The 15,212-nt window shown below is 48.8% G+C and overlaps 5 protein-coding genes across 5 annotated transcripts; 2 read left to right on the forward strand and 3 right to left on the reverse strand.

Annotated features, from left to right (window-relative positions):
* Window positions 1–945: 945 nt before the first annotated feature.
* On the reverse strand, window positions 946–3,632 carry GIQ15_00235 (uncharacterized protein; the record flags this gene model as incomplete). The annotated part of the gene is made up of 5 exons (XM_033547652.1): window positions 946–2,581; window positions 2,635–3,064; window positions 3,130–3,170; window positions 3,259–3,379; window positions 3,596–3,632. The coding sequence occupies 5 exons, from the start codon at window positions 3,630–3,632 to the stop codon at window positions 946–948; spliced, it is 2,265 nt and encodes a 754-aa protein (XP_033408603.1).
* A 2,514-nt stretch (window positions 3,633–6,146) lies between these two features.
* On the forward strand, window positions 6,147–8,482 carry GIQ15_00236 (pfs; the record flags this gene model as incomplete). Its single annotated transcript, XM_033547653.1, has 3 exons — window positions 6,147–6,291; window positions 6,390–6,555; window positions 6,610–8,482. The coding sequence occupies 3 exons, from the start codon at window positions 6,147–6,149 to the stop codon at window positions 8,480–8,482; spliced, it is 2,184 nt and encodes a 727-aa protein (XP_033408604.1).
* A 2,025-nt stretch (window positions 8,483–10,507) lies between these two features.
* On the reverse strand, window positions 10,508–12,621 carry GIQ15_00237 (ATP-dependent RNA helicase SUB2; the record flags this gene model as incomplete). The annotated part of the gene is made up of 5 exons (XM_033547654.1): window positions 10,508–10,553; window positions 10,618–10,875; window positions 10,934–11,294; window positions 11,362–11,772; window positions 12,372–12,621. 5 exons carry the CDS (start codon window positions 12,619–12,621, stop codon window positions 10,508–10,510), a joined length of 1,326 nt encoding a protein of 441 aa, XP_033408605.1.
* Window positions 12,622–13,011: 390 nt separating this feature from the next.
* On the forward strand, window positions 13,012–13,542 carry GIQ15_00238 (uncharacterized protein; the record flags this gene model as incomplete). Its single annotated transcript, XM_033547655.1, has 1 exon — window positions 13,012–13,542. One exon carries the CDS (start codon window positions 13,012–13,014, stop codon window positions 13,540–13,542), a length of 531 nt encoding a protein of 176 aa, XP_033408606.1.
* Window positions 13,543–14,214: 672 nt separating this feature from the next.
* On the reverse strand, window positions 14,215–14,667 carry GIQ15_00239 (nascent polypeptide-associated complex subunit beta; the record flags this gene model as incomplete). The annotated part of the gene is made up of 2 exons (XM_033547656.1): window positions 14,215–14,456; window positions 14,520–14,667. 2 exons carry the CDS (start codon window positions 14,665–14,667, stop codon window positions 14,215–14,217), a joined length of 390 nt encoding a protein of 129 aa, XP_033408607.1.
* Between the last annotated feature and the right edge of the window lie 545 nt (window positions 14,668–15,212).

The following is a 15,212-nucleotide window of genomic DNA, read 5'->3' on the forward strand; positions in this document are numbered from 1 at the left end:
CCCTAGCAGGACTGCAGCAGTAAAGGCTTCAAAAAGGGCAAGTGTTCAAATGCAGGGAATGAAAAAGATAAACAGAAGAACCAGACAAGACAAAATCCCATGACGTTGATGATTACTTTCCCTCCCATTCGAGTACCAGGCATGGCTCCTGGGGTCCCTGCCCACTCCTTTGTTCAGCTCGTAAAATTAAATGGCAAAGAAACATAAAATAAAAAAGGAGAGACGAACGAAGGAAAAACGCAGGCGACGATCCCAGCCCCTTTTTTTTGTGGAGGTGCGCCAAAGAAATCCCTGGTTCTACCGATGGGTATATCGGCATTTTTGATGGAGAAGGTAATAATTACTTCAGTATGTAAGCTAGTAGGAAGAGAATAGGGATCGAGACACAAGTCGATTGGGTAAAAAAGGAAGGGAATAATAGCTTGTGTACAGAGAGGGAATTAAATGGCTTAGAGAAAAACACAGAACAAAACATTCTCTCCGTGATGCAACATGAACAAAAGAAACAAGAAAAGCAAATAATTTTTGGGTAATGCCGATGCGTAGAGCAAGTAGGGATTTTTTTGGTTTGAATACAACCAGAGGAGTATTATTGTAGTAGTAGACGCCGGCGGCTGGTGGGGGAGGGTTTTCTGTCCAAAAAAGATGTGCCCATTGAAAATGGGAGGCGACGTTGAAGGAATGCTGCTCGCAGCTGTAGGGGTCCAGAACGTACCCCCGAAAACGGGACGTTATTAACGGCGTGTTTTATCATTCCAAGATGGATTCATGCCAGAATAAACAGTCTGGGAATTCGGGAGAGAGGGAGCTGGGGGAAGGCCGAAAGTGCGGGCGGGCGAAAGCTAATGCGAGTTATGTGGTGAAGGGTATCGTTAATGGGACGTCTATAATTCGTGTCGTGAAGGGGGAAAGGTTCGGTCGGCGAAGAACAGGCTGATACGAGATTTATCGGATTGCAGGTCCACGATGGTGGGGATCAAGGCTGCTCTGGCTACTATAGGCAGAATTCTCTGAGTCGATATGCGCGCTAGCACCACTATCACCACTCTCCCCGCTGGCGCTCGCACTGCCCGTCAGACTTCGAATGTTTGGAGGACCTTTGGAAGGGTACGAATGATTGCTCACCCCGACATGTTGCTCGACCTGATGCGGCATTACAGCATTCCCCTGACCAGGCGGGTGCCTTGGTACAGGGGCTCTCATCATTCCTGGGGGTGATGGCCTCCCGTTGTGGCCCATTCCATTTGGTAGCGGAGGTGGCATTTGGCCACCATCATGGCCTGTAGTTGGGCGACTCATCCTCCCATTTGGGTGGGGAGGATGGCCTGGAGACTGGCTGGTTCTCCGGCTTGGTGGGAAGGGACCGTGTCCCATCTCGCCAACGCGGGCAGCTGTCAACGAATTCGCCCTTGATTCGTTGTGCATCTCTCTCCTGTCGACATTTCCGTATCGGTTGGACGAGTAGCTCATCATAGGGTTGTCCAAGAGCGAGTCATGCATCCCGGGTATCTCTTCCACTATCCTCGAACTTGCACGATGTCTCCCAGCGCCAAAGTGTCTACTGAAAACAGAGGGAGGGCGTGAATTGTTCAGTTCAGGGTTCTTGCGGAATTCTTTTTGTGGCGCTGTCGGGGTTTTCCTAGTCCTTTTAGAGGTTACGCTCATCATGTCAAAATTATCAGGGTCAATTTGAGGCATAGGTGGGCCACGGTGGTCCGGCACGTCATAGCAATCATCGTCATCGTCATCAAACCCGCCTCTAGTCGATGGTGCCCTTCCGCCGCCGCGACGTCTCATTTGCATTTCTTGCTCTCTTAGTGCTATTTCCCGTTGGCGAAGCATGAGTTCACGCTCCTTCAGTGCCATACCATTTGGTGGCGGCCCTCCATTCATATGGCCGTTGTATCCGCCATGCTGAGATTGGGCGTCTTCGGGCCCATCTTCGTAGAGTACAAGATGACTGAATTCATCGAGGGCCGGATCCTCGTAGGAAAGATCACGGGGAAGGCCCTGTTTAGGGCCTCGTGGGAGGTGACCATTTGCCTGAGGAGGGAGCGGTCTTGGGTTGTTGCCCATTGAAGAGGGTCCTCGGCGTGGTGGCGGCGGTTGTCCTCGATAATTTCCTCCGCCTCGAGGGGCGCCATTCATCGGTGGCCTGGGAGGAGCGGACGATATCCGCGGTGGGTGTATGGAAACCGGTGATGAGGGTTCGGTTGGGGGTTGGCGGTTTTGGTTCGTAGTATTAATATGATGCAGCATTGCATACAACGTCTCAATACGAGGGATTTTTACACCATTCTCGGTCGCCATCTTGACTGGGGTTCCAAGGTAAGTTTCAATTTCCATTGGCCGCCTAGCCTGGAAATCCTGATACATAATGCTGGGGTTCTCTGACGGAACGGTCATTGCCTGGATAGTCTTTTCCTTGAAGTCGTCTGCAAAGCTGCATCCTTGTGATTTTGCCAGAGTAATCAACTCGTCGAGAACGTCGGACACCATCTGGCGTAGACCGACTTTCTCTAGCAGCTGACTATGGTTCGAGGTCTCGAATAGCACACTGAGAGGGTAAAAGGCAATCGGTCTAGGCCAAGTCAGCATAACGGACCTTGTAGAGAGTAGAATATTAAGACTTACCCGATCATACGATCGTACTGCTGCTGGAGTATATTTTCAGATACCTTGCAGTTCACCTGAGCTGTGCCGAGGGTTATGGCCAGGGCAGCAGCCATATCGTTCTGTATCGCTGTTGGAATCATGGCGTTTTTCGACGCCGGACCCACCCACATATCGGTGGAGGATGTATGTTCAAACTCGCTCATACCAGTCTGAACGATATCGACAGCAGACACTAGCGAAAGGACAACATTCTTTGGGAACCGCTGTTCCAAGTGAGCCTCGATGCCTATTGTGCTAGTTGTGTTGACCAGGATACAGGTGTGTTGGGGGGTGACGACGGATTCGATAACACCAGCAAGGTCGTAGACATCTGGAAGGGCTTTGACGCAGAGAATCACGTAATCGAACGACTGCTCTATAGCCGCTCCTTCCTCTGGCGTACGGACAACTGTTGTATCCGAGTTAACATGGGGTACAATTTGCCTGGGTCAAAAAAAGAGAAGATATATGTACCATGTCGAGGCTTGAAGCGTTCGTTGCCAAAGACTTTCGATCTGAGGGAGAGTAAAAGAAAAGGTCAGTCCAAACCAAGGTACCACAGGATTTTATAGGGAGAGAGGGAGAAGAGTCCGGGTGACATACTTGAAGGAGACGCCGTATTGCTGTACGGTCTCAAAGCTCGACTTCCACACCAGCGTCACATCGCAAGAATGCGTAGCCTGTAGTCTCCAGGAAAGAAAGGCTGACACCGCATTTCCACCAACTATAAAATAGGATGTCAGTCGGCCCATCACAGAAACGCGGTTATCAAGATGCAGCTAGAAAAGCAGGACGTGTGTGATGCCAGGGCAAGGAACTTCCAGGTTTTCCTTTCCACCTTCGAAACACAGGATTCTGGTTGGGGCTTGCGAGGTGAAGTGAAAGCAAACTGGCGAGAGAGAGGAAGAGTGAGAGTGAGAGAGAGAAGTGAGAGCTGTACCTGATAGAATGCGAAGTCTCGGAGGCGAAGGGGCCATTGGGAGTGTGCAGCCAGATGTCGGGCGGGAAAGAAGCAGCCCAGTCTGTACCGCCGAAAATGCACAGCACGTTACACACTGCTCTCCGGACGGAAGCTGCAAGATGGATTGCAGGAGGTGAGGAAGAAGAAAAGAAGAGGACGGGTCTCCTTTGATCGCAGGGAGTACGCAGGCGGGTTGGTGCTCGTGCAGTGTATATAGACTGGCTTTCAACGACTATCTCATAGCTCCGTCTCCCGCGCGCGCAGGAGTTGTGCAGACGGACAGACTGTCGGGACAGACACGGCGAGTCTCGGGGCCTCTGCAAGATGAAGCTGGTCCGCTGGATCCGTCGACGGTGGCTTCGGCCGTCCTTCGTTCGTTCGTTCGTTCGTTCGTTCGTTCGTTCGTTCGTTCGTTCGGGGTCGTTTGAGAGGCCTAGGACGGCCAGGAACAGGCGAAAAGAAAGCAAGCAGGAAAAAGAAACTAAACGAACGGAAGATCAATGCCTGAAAAGTAAAACGACTGGAAGCTGGACGACGCAAGCAAGCGTTCGATGTGATGCTCGAGGTGAAGGGGACGAGATGGCAGAGCGAGAGATGGACGAAAACTTGCGTTGGTCGGAGCGGGCGATTGAACTTTTGGCGGGAACCCGCGAGCAAGGTAGCGATAGGGCGTATTACGGTTACAGGAGGTGTCTAAAACAGTGATAAAGTAGAGGCTACACCACCCAAAAGCCAAAGTTACAGCCTGTAATGTCCCGGTAATTACGCGATCGGGCGGGCTATAGGTACCTTGACTCAGATCGTAGTCTACAGATAAGCAGGGAATCTTGCCAAGTGCTGTTTTAGTTGGCAAGGCCGTGGGAAAAAGAAAGCATTACGGAGTAACCACGGCAGGTTGCTTTTTCCGGCTTCATCTGGCTCCAGAGATTTTCAGGGTGAGGGAGCTAGTAGCTGGAGCTTGCCCGGAGACCAGGACGATGATGGATGGTGGTGGATGGTGGATGGACAATAATGCAGAGTACCACCACGTTGCTGCAGACCACAGCTCGAATATCAGTTCTGACGTATGTCGGAGTATACGCTGAAGCCCCTGATGTCAGCCATCGTACGGAGTACGTAGATGTACGTAGACGCCCTCTGCATGATCCGTACTCCGTACAAACAGTGTAGTATGGAGTGGTTCACTCGAGTTCCTGACAGCCTTATCATCCATCGCGGCGAGACTCTGTTTCAGCAGGCATAACAGTGCCAAAACACGCCTGGCATCAAACACAGCGTACGGGACTGATCGCGCAGCCGGTACGGAGTCGACGGACGCTGCCAGATGCTAAACTGGCCCGGACGTGTCTTGCCTTTTCTCTTCAACGGGCGTCATATAATAATACTCCGTACGGAGTACTCCTTGATGGACGACGGTCGATGGTTGATGAGCAGTCCAAAGAGACAGGTGGATCACCCCGTATGTCTATGCTGGTGGTTAGGGGGGCCTTATCCGTACATCGTCCTCATTATTGCTTTTGCTCCATGACCATTCTATGCAGCGGCCTCTTGTAATAATATCCCTTTTTTTTGTGCGCTTCCCTTCTTGACGTGGCGATTTGCCTAGTGATGAAGGGCTCAGGCACCAGTTACCTTCTCCCGTGTGGTGGAGAATGGCCCAGACAGGCACGCACGTCTTCAACATCCTTCCAGCTCTTCTTATTATTACAGCCCCATTCTGCGACACATGCGTGCTGCAAATGCGGCAGGACGGAGGAGCTGTCTGAGGTCGAGAGGGAGCTCTGTACGACAGACGCGACAGCACTTGCAAGCCCATCAGCCCATCAGCCCATCACTCGCGCCAGACACGGTGAAGAATGCATGAATGCTCCCCCTTCGCCCTCTGTTTCGTCTTCGCCACTGGCGTGCTTGACTACCCAACGGGACGAGGATGTGCTGGCGTCAAATCGACTCGTCATCGCCGCTTGTTATATGGCTCCGGTATTTAAATTAACACCACGGCCAGCTCCATCGCCGTAATTTACTGATGCATGTCCGTATTTTTCTTCCCTGCTCGAATGCCTGCTGCGTGCCTGAATATCTCTGGAGGGTCTAGGATCGAGTATCTCGTGCCAGCAGGCTCCTCCCTCATACCGTAGAGTAGAAACAGTGACTATCTCTGTCTTCATGAGTTTTTCAACAAAGATAATATTTTAAGGGCGTTATTTCAAGGTTATTACTAAGCGCAACGGCGTTATATTTATCCGATGACTAAGCAGTACATATATGTAAGCCAATGACGTTATGCGATGGTTTGGGAAGCCATGGGGATCCGATCCGGGAGTTTAGGGGGGAAGTGCTTCCTTTTTCCTCCCCCTTGCCTCTTGCGATTGTGCTGTGCTGCAAAGAAGCAAATATAAAAACCAATCTCATATCCGCTTTTAGCGAGATTACTATTTACACGCCTATTGGTGACATTTAGGACCCTGTGGATATATACTTTCTATACATTTCAGCTCAGACGGTCGATCGCGGATCGGTTGAGGCAAGCATGGCCCGTCTTGATCAATTGCCGGACGACATCCTCATGTGTATCATCGACGAGGCGTGGGAGGGCTGGGAGGACTGGGCTGAAGACAACTACATTCAGGAGGCCCCGCAATTCCACTTCCAGCGTAGTCTCCTCTATGTAAACAGTATGTTTCCCTCTCAATTGAAAAAAAAAGGAAAGAAAGAAAGAAAGAAAGAATTGTTTGACCCCTTGAGGCTAATGGAACATTATTCTGGTTTAAAGAGAAATTAGAAGACACCGTTGAGCGTTGGATGTACGGCCGGATCAGGCAATATCAAAATGGCCACCAGGACCAGGCATCATGGCTGTCCTTGATGTTACCGCGGCCAGCAAAGCACCTCTTCATGCAGCTTATCAAAGACCAGGGAGAGGATGCCATGGAAAAGCAGTATGTGTCTGTAGGAGGCAACAAGGTCTTAAATTCTGTGCACAGAGTTAATAGGTATCTCGTGAAAGAGGCCCTAAACACATGTCCTGAACGTGATATCCTCGCTGTAAAGGATAAACACGAGGAAACCCTTTGTGCATTGGCCGCTGCGAATCTCGCCAGCGGGGATCTAGTGCCCTTCCATGACGCATTCACTAAGCCTGACGATCAATTCGAAATACACGCAATTGAGATGGCTTTTGAGATGAAAGTTGATCCGAGAGAGCCATGCAGCGTTGGCGGAATGATCGCCATCCGCGAAGGCGACATCCCCATGTTAACTCGCCTTTCACAAAAGAAGACTTTCGATGTCAATATCGACCACAAGATCTTTGGCAATCCCATCCTGGTAGCCGCCCAAATGAGGGATCTCGAATGCATGAAGATACTGCTGGCGCTGCCCGGGAAAACATTCTTATATAACGGGGCGGAATTTAACGCCTTACACTTGGCTGCCAGAGGAGGAGATTTACCAATGGCCAAACTGCTGCTAGAACATGCTGATGAGTCTCTTTATCCCCCCGATCAGGAGACTACAGCGTTATTTCTTGCGGCGGAAAAGGGCCATCTGCCTATTGTGGAGCTGCTGCTTCATGGCCTAGACCCGCCACCCACCACTGAGGATATCGATATGGCTGCAGTGGGTGCTACCAGTGCAGGACATGAAGAAATCCTAAAGCTTCTGTGGAAGCGCAGTAGCCTACCAAGTACCATGGGGCAAGAATATGGCATGGCGGGTCTATGTCTTGAGGATGGAGATAGTGAAGACAGCGATGTTGAAAGCGACGGTGCTGAGGATGAAGGTATTGGCGGTGGTGGGGATTTTGAATTCGAGGACATGCCTGACATGGAGGCTGGGACGAATTTGGCATTCTGGGCCACTAAAAACGACCATGTGAATATTCTCAGATTCATTCTTGACGCCGATGATCAGTTCGGGCCCTACTCTCGTAGTACAGAGAGCAGTTCAACATCGCTGTCTAACGAGGGACAGCTGAAAGAGCCCGATTCTGGACCAGAAAGTGCAGGATATAAATCGTGGAAGCATGAGGAGACACCCAAAACCACCTCCAAGGCCAAGAAGTCCATTGCTCGGTCATGCTTTCTAGCTGCCGCGAAGTTTGACAGCGTAAAGGTAGCGCAGCTACTTCTTGATCGCTTCGAAGACTTCGGTAACATGCAGTTTATGGGCAATACGAGACCATTAATATATGCTGCAGCTTTCAGCGCGACACGGGTAATGAAACTCCTACTTGAACGGGACGACGTCGACGTCAACCACGCCAACGTAGTAGGTGGTACTGCAATATCCTATTCGATACGACCTCCCATAGAACCAGTCTACAGAGTGACAGATGAACTAGAGGCGCTCAAACTTATGCTGACCCGAGAGGATGTTAATGTCAACTGCGCTGATGAGAATGGCGATACTCCTCTGATTTGGGCTGCTATTGCAGGGGATCCCCGTATGGTAAGGGCGTTATTGTCTCGTAAAGAGCTTGATGTCAACGCGAAAAATCGTTACAGTGAAACCGCTCTCTCACGCGCTATCCTCCTAGAAAACACCTCTGTCGTCAAGGCCCTGCTGGCCCGAGAGGATATCCAAGTCAATGTGAAAAACAAGCTAGGCCTAACTCCATTCCAGATGGCAGCTAAACTTGACTACCCTGACATCATGCAGCTTTTTATCAACAGGGCCGATGTTGATACCAAGGCCCAGGATACCATTCCACACAAGGGAAAGGATAGCATCAAGGTCTCAGAGGACACCGATACTGCACAGGAGACCCTGGATGAGGAATTCTGCTGTTATGCTTGCTCGTTTATACACCCATCAGCGCATGGAGTGTACAATGGGCTTGTTCCTGGATTCTCGAGAGAGGTTTGACGTCGGATTGTTTTCCTTTAGCGTACCTCTCCTAGGCACGAGTCTAGGGACAAGTACAAGGACAGGCGTAAGGACATGTCTAAGGGTAGGCGTAATGGTTATGGATAAGGGTAATCGGAGGGTGTTTTTATTGATAAAAGTTCAGTCCATCATGGGCTTATGGTAGGGAGAGATCTTCGTCGTTCGTGGTGTTGTTGGTGTTTTCCTTTTCTGGGTTAGGGCAAGCCGACGCACGATCATTCGCTGAGTCATCGGTATTTAAAAGTTACTCTGGATTACAGTATTGATACGTTTTGAAATACATTAATTACCAACTCTGAAATTCTTCTTGAGATACAACAAACATTTATACCGGGTCGAAGTATATACTATCGAACAGCCAACGGACATCAACAAGTCTTACGCTGACGCCAGGATTCGTGGCCAGGGTTGGAGGGATAGGGGCGGCAGTTCGTCTTTCGGTGCTTTCACGGCCTATCACCCCGTGTGTCTGCCCCTAGCCTGTTAGACAAAGCTTGATGCTGGTCATACAGTCCATGTTTCTAACAAGCGGGATCTCGAATTTACAACCTTGACCCTGGCAAACCAGATCAATCACGATGGTTCAGCCCTGGCATGGAAGCAGTGTGATTGGACTTTTTGATTCAGCCGCTGAACCGAGTCTAAAGCTTACCGTCGTCAAGAAAGATACCCCCACAGACAAATGACAATTATCCAAGTCCACATACGGGCCATGGCAGGCTACTTTGTACCATATACCCTTTTTGACAGGCGTACCACGTCCTTTGTCCTGACGTCTCCATTGCCCCAGAGCTCTAACTCTAGGATACCACTAGAGTACGGAGTACTATGTGGGGGATGGGCTGCTGTACACAAGCCCCTTGAAAGGAGCCCCCCATCTACGAGAAAAAAAATACATACTAGGTCAATATATAACCCACAATACCTCAAATCTCACTGCTGGTCAGTGCCAGATATGTTCTATAAAACAACCTAGTCCTGTCTCCACCTAATCGCGACACATGTGGAACGCGATAGGGTAGAACAATGTCTTGAACACAAACAAGCTGCGTGTATGCTGCAGTGCTTTGGCTCTGTACGACGAGGATATTACATCAGTTGCAAGAAATCAATACATCTAGAATCTCCATGGGACTCGGCAGCATCGATACCTAGATTATATCCACTTTAGTTCTATACATAATATGGGCCATGGAACCCCAGAATTCATATCTTCATATCTGTGGAGGCTGTCTAACCTCAGGATGGGAGTACGAATGTTTCTCTGCAGTGAGTCCGGATCTACCATAGTACGTCTCCGATCTTGTGGATGACATGTGCCATACTCAGTGGGTAGTTACATGTCTGACCTAGGTCATAATTAAAATACAAAAGCTATGACGTCGAAGATCTATCAACATTATATTGCGCCTATATCTGAAATATAGAGTTGAGGTGCTAGCTTCTGAATCATGGATATGGGAGAGGATATGATTAGGATACTCGAAGGCCGATAAAATAAGAATAACTACGGAGGGAACGACTATAATGGACCAAGCCTATCATCATTTTATAGAAAGGCAAGGACAAAACACAAGCCATGCCAGTTCACCTCCCTTTCTCTTTACCCACATATTATTCTGTTCTACAAACCTAGCCTTTTCTTTTGGTTTCAGAATTAAGGAATGGCAAAAGATTACACCATAGGAGTTTCGAGGACACTGTAAACTTTTCTTTCTTGCGTTTTCATATCTGAGAGTTGGTGTAGAAGAGTCCTGTTCCACCAGTGGAGTACAAGGCGCAAGTGAGACGAGCTAGTACAAAAAGTTCAATGAGACAGTGCAGAGGTCGAAAAAAAGGACGGATGACCAAATTAGTAGCATAAAAAAAACTGGAGACGAAAACCACTGAAATTCTTAGAAGCGAATACCTAACGCGCCAGATACGAGACCCCGGATCATTTTGAGAAACAGATATGCGTCAGGATTGGATGAGTCGATCGACGCTTTTCAAAAGCATCATCGACTATGCCATGTAAGTGCTGGCATCAACACCTTCCTCGGGGTATTCACTATATATGCGTGTAAGTAGATTTGAAGCTAAGTTTAGAGGTTCGGTAGTATGGAAAAACTTACGGAAGGGCAACCTCAAATCTCTTCTCAATGTCTTTCAGTACCTGCAGGTTTTCCTCATCGCTGACGAACGAGATGGACAAACCCTTGGTTCCGAATCGACCGGCACGACCGACTCGGTGAAGGTACGAATCTGCGTCGATTGGCATGTCATAGTTGATAGCCAAGTTGATTCGTTCGATGTCGATACCACGACCGAAAACATCAGTGGCGACACAGATACGCTTGTTGAATTCCTTGAACTCGCGGTATCGTTTGATACTTTATAAGTAGTTAGCTACATGTTTTATACAAGGAAAATAGACATTGGTCAACGTACCGTTCTTCTTGGGAAACACCTGAGTGAACAGCAATACTGGGGAAGTTGCACTCTCTGAGGAGTTTGTCAAGCTCTGTTGCACGGACGGTGCTCTTCACGAAGATGATAACTTGATTGAACTCAAGGTTGTCAAGCAGCTCGTTCAGTTTTCGGTTCTTCTCAGTTTCACTGAGCTTGATGTAGTATTGTTGCAGACCGTGCAGGGTCAGCTTGGTATCATCATCAACGTACACCTCGAGGGGGTTTCGCATGAATTTCTTGCAGATTGGACGAATCTCCTGGGCAAGGGTGGCGCTAAACATCATGACTTGTTTATCAGCGGGCGTGGAACGGAAAATCTCTTGAACATCGGCACGCATATCTAAAGCAAAGATTGGTCAGTCTTCGCCTAACAGATTATCCTCGCGTGGAAGGCAAGAAGGCAATACCTTTCTGGTCCAGCATCTTGTCACACTCGTCCAAAACGAATGCCTTGATATTGCGTAGAGAGAGTTTCTTGTCTCTCAGAAGGGCGTTCAATCGGCCGGGAGTACCAACAATGATGTTGGGGTGGGTGTCCTTGGAGGAGAGGATCTCGATATCCTTCTGGATTGGCGTACCACCGTAGAACACCGCAGTCTTGACATCAGGCATATATTTGCTGAATCTTGCGTATTCATCCTTGATCTGGTAGGCCAACTCTCGAGTAGGGCACATGACCAAGATAGAACAAGTGCCAGGAACTGGCTCAAGCTGATGAAGAGTGGTCAGGGCGAACACTGCAGTCTTTCCGAGACCAGATTTGGCTTGGCAGAGAACATCGACATTGAGAATAGCTGTTGGGATGCAAACTTGCTGGACTGTATGAGGTAGGTGGCAGATTATGTTAGATTGATTCGATCCAGTTTCAAGAAATACGCATGGTGAAAATATCCGCCCATTCCGGTTGCCTCAAGAGTGACAATGTGACGGAAGAGGAAAGTAGATATCCCTTCCCCGCATGGAAAAGAGCGAAGCCTGAAGGCTGATATATATAATACTCGGAAGAATGCAGGATGCACGCAACATATAGGCTTATTTTGCAGGACAGCACGAGGGGGTAACTTCGGCTCGGAGAACGTCTCGATGAATTCAAGTTTCCCACGTTCGTTGATACCGCCATAGGCCAATTCTCGGTTTTCCTTGTGGCGGTTAGGCCCGAAGGAGACCAGAAGCAGCGAATGCGACCTTGATTCGACACAATTCTTGGTCGAAACACCACAAAATGGGGGCCTGAGGGCCGTCTATTTGCGCGACAATAAACGTGTTTCCACGGTGACTTTTTTTATTTCCTCGAATGTTTCCCTCGTGCCGCCTGCAAGCTCGAATCGGCCAGTTTTCTCTTTATTCCAAACCGGGAATGGGCGGATATTTTGGTTGGATTTCAACAGGAAGGACGTGGGAGAAATGTGTAACTAACCCTCCGATGGATGTTCGAAACCGCAATCGGTGATCGCGCGTAGAAGCTCTGCCTTGAGGTAGAAGTCACGGAAACCGGTCGAATGGATACCAACATAACTGCCCTTCTTGTCGGCGCCGGCTCCAGCTACAGTCAGGTCGCCCTTTTTAGCAGCATCGCCGTTGGCAGCTGGCGCAGTTGAGGCAGCAGCTGCATCAGTGGTCTGGAGTTCCTCGTCGGAGTAGTCGATGAGATCTTCTTCGGTAGCCATGGTGTGAGGTTGATGTGTTTTGGAGTCAAACTTGTTGACGGGAGGGGGGAAGATTTCGCTTTGAGGACGGAGAATGCTGTCTCCGACGATATACAAGGCGAGGAGTAAGCAGCTAGGTATCCGAACCAGCTACTCGAAGGTGATTGTAGATGAAGAGGTTTGATCTGAGGGTCGCTGAAAGGTGGTGTCTGCGGTAGACAAAGATGAAGTCGTGGAGCTGAGGCGCGAAAGTTGAAATGGGCGTTGCCTGTTTTGGCCGCCCGGAAAAAAGTCAGTTCCAGTCATGTGATATCCGTGCCACTTAGTCATCATTTTCATTCACTTCGCTTCGGCTTTTGGGAGTGAACGGCTTCAATATAATAATATCTTCATCATCGGCGAGCGACAAGCATGGCTAAGAAGTCTCAGAAGGCGCAGAAGGGCACGGGAACCCGAGTGCAAAACCATCTTCACGCAAGGATTGCATATCTATACAAGGCCACAAACTACTTGCAGACTGCTACCGATACCATGCGCGAAGAAGTAGCTAGCGATACCAGCCCTCTGCCTGAGCGTGACGCTCTAAAGGGATCTCACACCGGAGTCAGCAATGAGAAGGGACCGTTCTCATTCATTGCCCGTCAATATGGGAGCCAGCTTCGTGCAGTGTCGTTGAAATCACAGTTACGGCTTGACCGTGATGTCAAGCGATCCATATGCAAGAGATGCGATTCCTTCCTGAGACCTGGCTTGACATGCTCGGAGACAATGGAGAACAAGAGCCGGGGGAGGAAGAAACCATGGGCCGATACACGAGTCGTTACATGTGGGTTTTGTAAAACTCAGAAGAGATATCCTCAAGGCATTAATAAGAGTATCAAGCTCGCTGCACGACAGAAACCCCAACCGCCCAAGGAAGACGAACATCACAACCAGAGGTGATGGAATAAATGAATGGCGGGCTCGCCACTACTTTCGACATATCATGCTGAGTTGGAGGCCAAGCTCAAAAGGAGGTCAGAAAGCATACTGATCAGGGAGAAGGCCAAAACGGACAAAATATTATTCATATTGCCCGCTTATTTGGCAAGGATGAAAGACATCGTCCTTGACACAGACTAATTCTCCGAATCAAACTTTATACTGTGAGTTTTCGTCTATAAATCAGCAAAAACAAATAACACGCCTAACTGGCAATGCAGGCCAAGCCATTCAGCTCCAAGCTATTCGACAGAAAAGCAACCCCATGACTCCCGGCCAGCATATCGCCGAGGACACAGGCGTCGGCCTACTCCGTATATCGGGGGTAATATCCTCCTATACACCAGCTACCAATGACGACAGCCACTTGACCGGTCGGTCCCGGTCTTATTTTACTACGCCCAAGTGTTCAGAATGCCGTAGCTGAAGGTTACTATATATGTGATTTATAGATAAGGAGAAAAACGAATCGTTATTCTATCTTATCATTCCCATAAGAGCCAAACGAATCAAAAGTATTGTTCATAATATTTTTCGGGTAGAGACCAAACGAGATGGATGTTTAAGAAAGGTAGCTTGATTTCGTTGGGGTTGTGTGGTTGAGTAGTTTTATTTATCCCTCAGTTATATCATTTATTCGACTTTGCTGTCAAAGTTCTCGCCCTCAACTAGCTCTGGGATATCATCGTCGTCCTCATCGTCCTTCTTGCCTTCTTCCTTCTTCTGCATGCTCTGGTAGCTCTCAGCTAGTTTGCGGAGGGAAGCAAGGGAGTCAGGGCCAAGTTGGTTGAGGATACCAGGGACAAGTTCGGTCAGTTCCTTCTCCTCACCGTTACCGTAGATGGCAAACGTGTTGCTGGGAACGGAAGCTTGGACTATTGGGTTCAACGCGGTTAGTATATCCACGAACAAAAGAGCATATAATTATGATATGTTACCTTTAGGGGCAGCGAAGTGGATGACGTTTCCGTCTTCCTTGAACATGTTAACCTCCTCGATCGCCTGGATGGGCTGAACGTTCATCTTCTTCAAGGCAGTTTGGAGTTTCTTGTCATCGGTTCCGGTGGACTTGTGGACCTTCTTCATCTTACGGCGGGGAGTTCCCTTTCCACTATACGAATGGCATAAATCGTCAGTCAATCCTAGTCATAACTTCATATCTTCGCATCCATCAATGAAATGTCAAAAATCCCCGCCCCTCCAACGTTCACCGACACAAGGCTCGGTAGTGGGGTGATTTGTGTATTTTCACGAGGCCGAAACAATGTCAATAAAAAATTAAGCAACGTACCCTAGAAGCAATTGACACACATGTTAGTGAATTGACATTAATATTCGACACATAACATCATATATAAAAGAAGCGAGCTTGCTAGAGTTCCCAGCACGGGCCAGATGGCCGAGCTCCAATATTGATATAGAAAACGGGAAAACCGTGCAAGGACAACGCCAGAGACCAAGGAGAACATACCAATCCGCACACTCTGCTGCATCTTCTGTAACTTTGCGAGATCCATGGTGAAAATCGAGTTTCTTCCTTCGTCCTTTTTTTTACTTTATTTTCTGCTTCCCAGCCTAGAATTTCCACCGAGGTATAAGGATGCCGACTCAGGTATCCGGAAGAAGCGTAG

Source organism: Arthroderma uncinatum (assembly GCF_011692745.1).
Source record: "Arthroderma uncinatum strain CBS 119779 chromosome Unknown scaffold1, whole genome shotgun sequence".
NCBI classification, from domain to species: domain Eukaryota; kingdom Fungi; phylum Ascomycota; class Eurotiomycetes; order Onygenales; family Arthrodermataceae; genus Arthroderma; species Arthroderma uncinatum.